Source organism: Mustela putorius, unplaced genomic scaffold (genome assembly GCF_011764305.1).
Source record: "Mustela putorius furo isolate JIRA1106 unplaced genomic scaffold, ASM1176430v1.1 tig00003834_pilon_pilon_pilon, whole genome shotgun sequence".
In the NCBI taxonomy this organism is placed as follows: Eukaryota; Metazoa; Chordata; class Mammalia; order Carnivora; family Mustelidae; genus Mustela; species Mustela putorius.
In genome coordinates, this window is record NW_025421987.1 from 129,792,145 (window position 1) to 129,804,917 (window position 12,773).

The 12,773-nt window shown below is 39.2% G+C and overlaps 1 protein-coding gene across 1 annotated transcript in view; it reads right to left on the minus strand.

Annotated features, from left to right (window-relative positions):
• Positions 1–12,773, minus strand: part of TOPAZ1 (testis and ovary specific TOPAZ 1) — a 133,260-nt gene that overhangs the window by 58,411 nt on the left and 62,076 nt on the right. The window contains 3 exon segments of the mRNA XM_045089042.1: positions 166–281; positions 1,587–1,679; positions 1,878–2,029. Coding sequence (XP_044944977.1) covers positions 166–281; positions 1,587–1,679; positions 1,878–2,029 — 361 coding nt within the window.

The following is a 12,773-nucleotide window of genomic DNA, read 5'->3' on the forward strand; positions in this document are numbered from 1 at the left end:
GTATATATGATATATATCATTATATACATGATGTATACATATACATCATATATATGCATACATCATATATATACACACATACACCATATATATACACACACATACACACACACACACACACACATATATATATGATGTAACCTTAATTATAATGACTTTTCTTACCTGGATTTCATTTCCAGAACTGCAGTTATTTCTTGTTGGGAAGCCTGTAGTTGGTATAAGAGCTTGACAATATAGTTAAAGTGTTCTGCATCAAATACCATCCCAGCTTCAACAAACTACAGAGGGGAAAAAAAAAAAAAGGAGTCATTCCTATACAAATATGAGAGCTTAAAAATCAGTAATGTAACAACTATAAGAATGGTTAAAAAATGGGGTGCCTGGGTGCCTCAGTGGGTTAAAGCCTCTGCCTTCGGCTCAGGTCATGATCTCAGGGTCCTGGGATCAAGTCCCGCATCAGGCTCTCTGCTCGGCGGGGAGCCTGCTTCCCTCTCTCTCCGCCTATTTGTGATCTCTCTCTCTGCCTGCCTCTCTGCCTGCTTGTGATCTCTGTCTGTCAAATAAATAAATAAATAAAACCTTAAAAAAAAAAAAAGAATGGTGGAAAAAAAATGAAACAAGGAGTCAAGTGGAATTAAAATTCACTAAAAAAAACTCAAAGCATATTTTCTTCCAATATTTGAGAACCACAGTAAGACACCCTACTTCAAGAATTTAAAGTGAATGTGAAAATAATGTTTGAATTCAAAACGTGAATATTCTGCTTTCCAAGTTGTCTCACTGAATTTATCACCTGTACCTCCTGTCTGATACTCATTTTGTCTTTAGCTTACTAGCACTTGTGTTTATAGTTCATCCCAGATTGTAAACTTCCTGAGAAGTATCAAACTGAGATTTTCTAAAACTACTAGTGATGATCAGTAATTTCTACTTCAAAAAATTTCTAGGCAGGTAATTCTGTCAAGTTTTATAATGTGGACCTAGAGGTGTTTACCGAAATACTTGTATATTCTGCTATAGTGGTTCTAATGCTGCTCCTCAAAGAAAATAGGAAGTTTTCTTGATATTAGCCTGTTCTGAAATGGATGGCTGGGCAATGCTAAATACCATTATGTATCCAAAAGCACAAATTTTAATATATCTTCAAAAAGCCATAAAAAAATTCTTTTATCTTTTTGTTTAGTGCCAAATATAAAATCAATTCCTAGAACCTCTATTTTCTCCCTATATACTTTCTTTGTTTTGGTCATGGTTTTCTATTTATATATTTATCTTTGTATTTATTTTTGTTAATAAATGAACTCATAACTTTTGGATAAAAGAGTTTTCTTTAATCATCTTTAAGGTATAGATATGACCTCATAAATCAGAAAGAAGTGCTTGGAATGATTTATCTGAGGGGAAGGCCTATCAGCCATTGGAATATGCTTATAAATCCTATTTCAAGAGAAAAAAAATTTTCTGAAAATAGGATTCTTTGGCATCAAGAATGTGAGTAAGAGGTAGTTTAAGAGTATAAGTGGAAATAATTATTTTTAAGTTATTCACTATCAGAGAATAAAACAGATTAAAGTAAAGCATACCTTGCAAAATATATCAATTAAAGCAGGTACAGCATTCCTTAATTTCATAGTTGCCACGTGTTCAAATATTTTTAGTAATATTTTCAGAGAAGGCTGGATAAAACAAAAAATTTACTCATTTTAATGTCTTCTACCTTAAATTTCTCAAATTCATTTATGCTGAAATATAAAAGTGTTCTCTAGGAAGTATACAATAAACACAGAAGTTTAACTGCTAAATTACACAAATAAGAAATATAATAGAGAAATCTACTTATAATATTAAAAAGAATATATTTTCAGTTTACTTACCAGCATTTTAACCATTATGCTGAGGTTCACTACCTGAAATACTTCTTTCAATAAACAATGTTTGAGTAAAGAATTTAGAAGGTCATTTATCACTTGCAAATCAAAGTGTATACCCGGTGGAAATTTTCGGTAGTAATCCATAAATGTGTTTACTAAAAATAAAAACATTTTAAAATTACTTGCTGATTTTAAGATATTTATCTTTCTTAAATGAGACAAATTTTCTATAGTTAAAGGTTAAGCAGTATAAATTCATCTTCTTGAAAGGTATATTTCCATATCAGCAATATTTGATGGAAGTAAAGCAAAAGTTAACAATAACATTTGAAATCAACCAAAGACAGCACACACTACACAGAGAGCTAACTCATGTGCTAACTACAAAAAAAAGGCCCAAGTCTCCTCATACAACATGGTCTCAATAGGCACTCTGAGGGAACCACATTCTCAGAGGTTCTTCAGGCCCAACTTGGTCAGGGATGAGAAGGTGTATAATTTAGGGATGGTTGTAGGTTATTCTCACACACACCTCTTCTTATTTTAACCCCACCAACATGTTGATCCTAAGGATGTTTTTTATTCCAATCTATGACTGTGAACATTCTACTACAAAGTACATGGACTAATTTACTTTGAGAAAGTGGTTTCTTAATGTCAGTTCAATTTCTTAATATATTTTCTATGTAACACTTAAACCTTCTAATTTTCCCCATTAATTTTAGTAAAATTACTTTAACTTTAAGGGATCAATCAGTGATTATTTTCCCCATTCCAAAATTTTGCAGGTCAAAATCTCTATACCTTATCTGAAATTACCTTAATAAAAATTACTTTGGGTTTTATTTTTGTGTAATTATTCCTGTCCAAAATACTTATTACTATCTGGATTACATGGTGCTGCTTGGAATCAAGAGCTAGTGATAAAGTTCAATAGTATAATAAGAAAAATTAGAGACCCACAAAAAGATGGCAGAGGACTGGGGGAGCCTATTTCAACTGGTCCCCTGAACTGAGCTGAATGTCTACCAGACCATTCTGAACACCCATGAAATCAGCCTGAGTTGTAAAAAGATATATCTGGCTTTCTACAAACAGAGTATCTCTAGGGGTTGGTCTCTAGGTATGAAGCAGGGAGCTGTGATTCTTTGGGCAAAGATAAACAGAAGGGGGTTGGAGCCTCCAGGATCCTGCATCACTGGAGTGCAAAAGCACCCAGCCTTACAGACCAATAGCCATGGGGAAAGGACCTTAAGGCAACCTCTCAGACAGAAACCTGGAGCTGTGCACACAGGCAAATCAGGGACGGCTTGTGATTTTGGAAGCACAAAGGTCAGAGACAAACCCAGACCAGTAAGCAAGGGCTGGGAGTGCTGCTGTGGGGCGCACAACCCAGGACACTGCAGCATTTAGCAGCACATAAAGAAAAGGAGACAGTGGGGCCAGGAGGGCTCCTTGAAGAGCAGATTGCAATCTTGCTCTTCTGAGACAGAGGTTTGGATATGGTCACTTCGGCGCTCTCAGAAGAGACAAAGAAAACTGCCAGAGAAAGCCTCCAGAGAATAAAAGCTCTGCAAAACAGTTTTCACCAAGCTCCTCCCTGCCACAGGGGACAGGGCAACTCTGCCCAAACAGGGTTTTCTGAATAACAGCACAAAGGCCCCTACCCCAGAAGACAGGGTGAAAGAACAAGAGGCCAACAACCCTAAGTTCTCTATAAAACGGGTATATCTTGCTTGTGTTGTGATCAATAATTTGGACTCTGTATATTCCCTCAACCACCTCTCAACAGAATGACTAGGAGGAGGAACCCCCCAAAAGGGAAAGATTCAGAGACTGTGGCCTCTGCCACAGAACTAATGAATATGTATATAACCAAGATGTCAGAAATTGATTTCAGAGTAGCAAATATAAAGATGATATCTAGGTTTAAGAAAAATATTAACGACAATGTAGAATCTCTAAGGGCAGAAATGAGATCGAATCAGGTTAAATGTAAAAATACAATGAATGAAATGCAGTGTAAGCTGGATACTCTCACTGACAGGGTAAACAAGGCAGAAGAATCAACTAGTGAGACAGACGATAAAATGAAAGAAAAGAAGAAAATCAAGGTGAGATAGGAACATCAAACTAAAATCCAAGGAATTAAACAGAGAGATTAGTGACTCAATGAAACATTCCAATATCAGAATTATTGTTAATCCTGAGGGGTTGCATATGGAGGTCTAGAAGATATATTTGAGCAAATTGTAGATGAAAATTTCCCTAATCTGGGAAAGGAAATAAACATCTATGTCCAAGAGGCAGAAAAGAACCCTGCAAAAAATCAATGAGAAAAGACCAATGCCATGACATATAATAGTACAATTTGAAAATCTTAGATCCAAGGAAACAATCTTGAAAGCAGTGAGGGAAAGAGATTTCTTATGTACAGAGGAAGGAACATCAGAATGTCAGACCTGTCCACAGAGACCTGGTAAGCCAGAAAGGGCTGGCAAGATGTATTCAGGGTACCAAATGAGAAGAAAATACAAAGATATCCAGCAAGGCTACCATTCAGAATGGATGGAGAGACAAGGAGTTTCCAAGACCAGCAGAAACTGAAAGAATATGTGACCACAAGGCCAGCCCTGCAAGAAATATTAAGGGGGTCTTCTATAAAAGAAGAAAGAACCCAAGAGTGATATAGATCAGAAATTTACAGAGACACTCTGTAGAATCAAGTACTTCACAGGAACATGGTGACAATAAAATCGTTTATCTTTCAATAATCACTCTCAAAATGAATGGCCTGTAGGCTCCCATGAAAAGGCTCAGAGTTGCAGATTGGATAAAAAGACATGATCCACCCATATGCTATCTACAAGAGATGCATTTTTAACCTAAACATACATCCACACTCAAAGTGAAGGGATGGAGAATCATTTTTCATGCCAACGGACCTCAAAAGAAAACTGGAATAGCAATTCTCATATCAGACAAATTACATTTTAAGCTAAAGGCTGCAGTCAGAGATACAGAAGGACATTATATCATGCTAAAAGAGTCTGTCCAACAAGAGAATCTAACAACTGTAAATATTTTGCCCCCAACATGGGAGCAGACAACTACATATGCCAACTATTAACTAAAATAAAGAGAAATATTGATAATAATACAGTTACAGTAGGAGACCTCAACACTCCACTCTCAGCAATAGATCATCTCAGCAATATATCAATCAAGAAATAAGATCTTTGGAGGGAGGGGCAAGATGGTGGAAGAGTAGGAGACCCTATTTTAACCGGTCCCCTGAAGTGAGCTATATATCTATCAGAGCACTCTGAACACCCATGAAAACATACTGAGATTAAGATAAACTCTTCTGGATCTCTACAGGAGCAGAGAATCATTAGTGGAGAGGTACAGAGGAGTTGGAAGTGCATAGACTGATATCAGAGGATACAAAGAAGGGGGAGGGAGTCACCAGAACCAACCCAGTGGAAAGTAATGCACCAATGAGAAAGTGCCCTGCATTTGGTGAACAGCATTAGCTTGGAGATCAGTGGCTGCCAGACGGAAAGGGATTAATAATAGCACTCAAACAGAACAAAGGGACTTAAGGGACAATTGATGGGACTGGGCAGCGGCAGGCATGGACCTAAGCCCACCATCCCAAGACAGCCACAGCCAGCACCCATCCACACATAAGAGAACCCAGCATGGGCTCCAGTTGACAGTCCCTGCCTGGGTCTGCGACCACCACAGCTGCCCCCGCTGCCTCCGCTGCCATGGGAGCTGAGCGTACCTGGCGTGGCCGTGAGCTCCAGTCAGTGATCCCAGGAATGGCAGACACCAGCAACAAGCTCACCCCGACCAATATCACTCTCAGTTTTGGTGGCATGGGGGTACAGAGACAAGCAGGTGCCTCGAGCGACCACTGAGATGGTGGCTGCGGTGTACACTGCTGTGGGAGGTTTCAGTGTTCAACGGAGTTTGCGGAGGTGGGGTTGATGTGATCTGGACCATTCAGAGAGGAGCAGACTGTGGCTCCTCTCTGAGGCAGAGGTCTGGGTGCAGAGAGTTTCTTTGCTCTGACCCTATGAAAAGGAACAAAAAATCGCCAGAGAACAAAACCCTGAAAAACTGGTTTCCACCAAGCCCAGACCCTTGGTAGGATGAAGGGCAACACGACTCAAACAGGACTGACTGAGAAACAATGCAGCAGGCCCCACCTCCAGAAGACAAACAGAAAGAACAAGAGGACAATAACCATAGGGTGCCCATAGAACCGTAAAACCCCAACATCGGGGAAAACAATATATTAAGCTCCTGGTATTGCACCACAGCCTGTATATTTTGTAGTCACAATTTTTTTTCCTTTAAATTCATTCTCATAATTCTTGTTCTTATTTTTGTTTTACCTACTTACCATTTCAACTAGATGTTTAATACAACATACTACTTCGTAACTTTTTTTAAAGATTTTATTTATTTATTTGACAAAGAGAGATCACAAGTAGGCAAAGAGGCAGGCAGAGAGGAGGCAGGGGGAAGCAGGCTCCCTGCTGAGCAGAGAGCCCAATGTGGGGCTCAATCCCAGGACCCTGAGATCATGACCTGAGCCAAAGGCAGAGGCTTAACCCACTGAGCCACCCAGGCGCTCCTCTAAGTAACTTTTTAACTTGAACTTTTTCGAAACATATACTTTTAAAATAGATAGATAGATAGATAGATATAAGCTTCAAGTTAGTCCTTTTTTCCTATTCAAGACTACCCCTATATATATACACCAGTTTTAAATTCCCTGTATCTCTGGAAAGTTGAATCCTTTAAAAAGATATCAAGATATACCCAGGAAGAACCGAAATACCCTTCATCACCCACATTGAGGGATTATAACCACATTCCTGTCTTATTCTTTTGTCAGTGTTTCTGTGTGTTTTTCCTTTTGTACTTCATGAATCTTATTCTTGGGGTTCATTTTGGCTGGGTTTTTCTTTTTCTTTATTCTTTTGTTGGTCTTTTTCTCTGTTCATTTTTGGTTTTGTACTTTATAAATCTTACTCTTGGGGCTCATTTAAGCTGGGTTTTTTTTTTTCCCTCTCTCTCTCTCTTTTTTCTTTCTTTTTTGGTGGTGACTCCAATTACACCAAAACTTTATAGGGTGCACCTTGCTGGGATCGTGGTTGATATTTTCAGCTACATAGCCCCTCAACTGCCTCTCATCAGAATGACTAGGAGAAGGAACATGCAACAGAGGAAAAATTCAGACTGTGACCTCTGTCACAGAACTATTGGATATGGACATAAACAATATGTCAGAAATAGAATGCAGGGTAACAGTTATCCAGACAATGGCTAGGTTGGAGAAGACCATTAGTGGCAACCTAGAATCTCTAAGGGTGGAAGTGAGCACTGATCTGACAGAACTTAAAAATGCTATCAATGAGATCCAATCTAATCCAAATACTCTAACAGCTAGGGTAAATGAGACAGAAGATCAAATCAGTGACCTAAAAGACAAACTGACAGAGAGAAGGATCAGGAGTAGGCCTGGAACAAACAGCTTAGAAGCCATCAAAACAAAATTAGAGAAAAAAATGATGCCATGAAAGGTTCTAATGTCAGAATTACTGGGATCCCTAAGGGGGTGGAAAGAGAGAGAAGACTAGAAGATAAAGGTGAACAAATCCTAGATGAGAACTGCCCTAATCTGCAGAATGGAACAAGTGGTCATGTCCTAGAGGCAGAGAGGACACCTCCCAAGATCAGTGAGGGTAGAAAGACGTCCAGATGCAGAATTTGAAATTCTCAACTCCTAAATTCAGACAAGATGTCTTAAGGGCAGCTAGGGAGAAGAGATTCCTTACGTAAAGAGGGAGGTACATCAGAATAACATCATACATGTCCACAGAAACCTGGCATGCCAGGAAGGGCTGACAAGACATGTTCAGGGCACTGAATGAGAAGAACATGCAGCCAAGAATACTTTACCTGGATTCAGAATGGATGGAGAGATAAAGAACTTCCAAGACCAGCAAAGATTAAAAGATTTTGTGACCACCAAGCCAGCACTACAAAGGGGGGGGGGGTCTATAAAAGAAGAAAGAACCCAAGAGTGATATAGAACAGAAATTTATAGACATTCTATAGGAACATGATGACAATAGACATTCATAGGCAACATGATGACAATAAAAAGTATCTTTCAATAATCACTCTCAATGTGAAAGGCCTACATGCTCCCCTAAAATGGCACAGGGTAGCAGACTGGCTAAAAAGACGGGACACATCCACATGCTGTCTACAAGAGATTAATTTTGAAACTAAAGATACATCCAGACTGAAAGTGAAGGGCTGGAGAACCATCTTTCATGTCAATGGGACTCAAAAGAAAGGTGGGGTAGCAATTCTCATAAGAGACAAATTAGATTTTAAGCTAAAGATTTTAGTCAAGAGATACAGAAGTACACTACATCATGCTTAAAGGATCTATCCAACAAGAAGTTCTAACAATTACGAATATTTATGCTCCTAGCATGGGAACAACCAACTACAGAAGCCAACTGTTAATCAAAATAAAGAGACATATTGATAAGAATACATTAATTATAGGGGATCTTAACACACCACTCTCAGCAACAGACAGATCATCTAAGCAGAAAATCAACAAAGAAACAAGAGATTTGAATGACACATTGGACCGGATGGCCCTCACAGGTATAAACAGAACATTCTACTCTAAAATAACAGAAAATTAACTTTTCTCAAGGGCACATGGATCTTTCTCCAGAAGAGACCACATACTGAGTCACAAATCAGGGCTCAACTGATTTGAGAGACTGAGATTATTCCCTGCATATTCTCAGACCACATTATTTTGAAACTGGAACTTAATCACAAGAAAAAGTTTGGAAGGAATTCAAACACTTGGAAGCTAAAGAGCATCCTGCTCAAGAATGTTTGGATTAACCAGGAACTCAAAGAAGCACTTAAACAATTCAAGGAAACATATGAGAATAAAGACACATCGGTCCAAAAACCTATGGGATACTGCAAAGGTGGTCCTAAGGGGGAAATACGTAGCCATCCAAGCCTCACTCAAAAAAAAAAAAAAAAAGAAAAATCCCGAATAAATAAACTCTCTTTACACCTTAAAGAACTGAAGAATCAACAAGTTAAGCCAACCCCATGCACAAGCAGGGAAATAATCAAGATTAGAGCAGAGATCAATGAATTAGAAATGCGAGATACAGTAGAACACATCAACGAAACCAGAAGCTGATTCTTTGAAAGAATTAATAAGATCAATAAACCACTGACCAGACTTATTCAAAAGAAAAGAGAAAGGATCCAAATTAATAAAATTATGAATTAAAGGGGAGAGATCATGACTAACACCAAGGAAATAGAAACAATCATCAGCAATTATTATCAACAGCTATATGCCAATAAGATAAGCAACTTAAAAGAAATGGATTTATTCCTGGAAACCTATAAACTTCCAAGGCTGGAACAGGAAGAAATTGACAACCTGAATAGACCAATAACTAGTAACGAGATTGAAGCAGTGATCAAAAACCTATCAAGAAACAAGAGTCCAAGACCTAATGGATTCCCTGGGGAATTCTACCGAACATTCAAAGAAATACCTATTCTCCTGAAGCTGTTTCAAAAAAACAGAAACAGAAGGAAAACTTTCAGACTCTTTCTATGAGGTCAGCATTACCTTGATCCCCAAACCAAGAAAAGACCCCATAGAAAGAATTTCAGACCAATATCTCTGATGAATATGGATGCTAAGATTCTCAACAAGATCCTAGTTATTAAGATCCAACAGATTAATAGAAGGATTATCCACCATGACCAGGTGGGATTTATCCCTGGGATGCAAGGGTTGATCAACATTTGCAAATCAATCAGTTTGAGAGAACACATTAATAAGAGAAAAGACAAGAACCATATGGTCCTCTCAATTCATGCAGAAAAAGCATTTGAGAAAATACAGAATCCTTTCCTGATTAAAACTCTTTAGAGTATAGGGATAGAGGGAACATTCCTTCAACTTCATAAAATCCATCTATGAAAAACCCACAGCAAATATCATTCACAATGAGGAAAAGCTGAGAGCCTTCCCATTGAGATCAGGACCATGACAAGGATGCCTACTCTCACCACCATTGTCCAACATAGTACTAGAAGTCCTAGCAACAGCAATCAGACAACAAAAAGAAAGAAAAGGTATCTGAATTGCCAAAGAAGAAGTCAAACTCTCTCTTGTTGCAGATGACATGATGTTTTATGTAGAAAACCCAAGACTCCAGCCCCAAATTATTAGAACTCATACAGCAATTCAGCAATCAATGTACAGAAATCAGTGGCATTGTGGAACCTGGGTGGCTCACTGGGTTAAAGCACCTGCCTTCATTCAGGTCTTGATCCCAGGGTCCTGGGATCAAGCCCTGCATTGGGCTCTCTGCTCAGCAGGGAGCCTGCTTCCACCTCTCTCTCTCTCTCTCTCTCTGCCTGCCTCTCTACTTGTAATATCTGCCTGTCAAATAAATAAATAAAATCTTTAAAAAAAAAAATCAGTGGCATTTCTATACACTAAAAATGTGACTAAGGTAAGGGAAATTAAGGAATCGACTCCACTTACAATAGCACCAAAAACCATAGATAACCCAGGAATAAAACTAACCAAAGAGGTAAAGGATCTATATTCTAGAAACTACAGAACACTTAAGAAACAAATTGAAGACACAAAAAGATAGAAAAATATTTCAACCTCATGGATCAGAGAATAAACACTGGGAAAATGTCTATGCTGTCCAGAGCAATCTATATTTCCAATGCCATCCCAATCAAAATACTATCAGCAATTTTCAAAGTACTGGAACAAACAATCCTGAAATTTGTATGGAACCAGAAAAGACCCCAAATCATCAAGGAAATGCTGAAAAAGAAAACCAAAGTTGAGGGCATCATGTTCCCTGATCACCAAGACAGCATGGTACTTGCACAAAAACAGATACATAGACCAATGGAACAAAATAAAGAGCCCAGATATGGACACTCAACTCTATGGACAACTAATCTTTGACAAGGTAAGAAAGAATATCCAGTGGAGAAATAACACTCTTTTTTAAATAATGGTGCTGGGAAAATTGGACAGCTATGTATAGAAGAATGAAACTGGACCATTCTCTTATACCATATACAAAGATAAACTCAAAATGGATGAAAAACCTCAATGTGAGACAGCAATCCATTAAAATCCTAGAGGAGAATATAGCCAGTAACCTCTTCAACATCAGCCACAGGAACTTTTTTCAAGATATGTCTCCAAAGGCAAAGGAAACAAAAGCGAAGATCAACTTCTGGGACTTCATCAAGATCAAGAGCTTCTGCACAGCAAAGGAAACAGTCAACAAAACAAAAAGGCAACCCATGGAATGGGAGAAGTTATTTGCAAATGACACCACAGATAAAGGCCTGTCATCCAAGAGCTATAGAGCACATCTCAAACTTAACACCCAAAACACAATCCAGTTAAGAAATGGGCAGAAGATGTGAATAGACACTTCTCCAAAGAAGACATACAAATGGTTAACAGACACAGGAAAAAATGTTCAACATCATTAGCCGTCAGGGAAATTCAAATCAAAACAACATTGAGGGAGGAGTCAAGATGGCGGAGAAGTAGCAACTGAGACTACTTCAGCTAGCAGGAGATCAGCTAGCTTATCTAAAGATTGCAAACTCCTGCAAATCCATCGGCAGATCGAAGAGAAGAACAGCAATTCTAGAAACAGAAAAACAACCACTTTCTGAAAGGTAGAACTGGCGGAGAAATGAATCCAAAGCATCGGGAAGATAGACCCTGGGGGGAGGGGCCGGCTCCCGGCAAGCGGAGCAACGGAGCACAAAATCAGGACTTTTAGAAGTCTGTTCCGCTGAAGGACATCACTCCAGAGGCTAAACCAGGGCGAAGCCCACACGGGGGCAGCGTGGCCTCAGGTCCCACAGGGTCACAGAAGGATCCGGGGTGTCTGAGTGTCACAGAGCATGCGGGAAGTAGAACGGGAAACCCGGCTACAGAGACAGAGCCGACAGTAAGCTCACAGCTCGGGGTTACCTTGAACCAGCCGCAGGCTCGGTGAGCTCGAAGCGCAGCCGGAGGTCAGGCAGACGGGAGTTACTGGGCGCTGTTCTCTGAGGGCGCATTGAGGAGTGGGGCCCCGGGCTCTTGGCTCCTCCGGGCCGGAGACCAGGAGGCCGCCATTTGTATTCCCATCCTCCAGAACTCTACGGACAGCGCTCAAGGAACAAAAGCTCATGAAAGCAAACCCGAGCGAATTACTCAGCCCCTGGTAAGGGCGGTGCAATTCCGCCTGGGGCAAAGACACTTGATAATCACTACACCAGGCCCCTCCCCCTGAGATCAGCAAGAAATCTAGCCAAGACCAAGTTCACCTACCAAGGAAATACGGTTTCAATACCAAGGAGAGCAGCAGAATTCCAGAGGAGGAGAAAGCAAAGCACGGAACTTATGGCTTTCTCCCTATGATTTTTTTTTAGTCTTGCAGTTAATTTAATTTTTTTCTTTTTCGTTTTTTTTCTCTTCTTCTGTTAAAATTTTTTTTAACTTTTACCCTTCTCTTTTTTAATATTTTTAAACTGGTTTATCTAATATATATATTTTTTCTTTTTTTATACTTTTCTTTGTTCATTTTCTTTTTTAAATTCTTTTCCTTTTTCTTTTTTTTTTCTTTCTTTCTTTTGGAACCTCTTTTAATCCCCTTTCTCTCCCCTCACGATTTGGGATCTCTTCTGATTTGGTTAAAGCATATTTTCCTGGGGTTCTTGCCACCCTTTTAGTATTTTACTTGCTCCTTCACATACTCTTATCTGGAC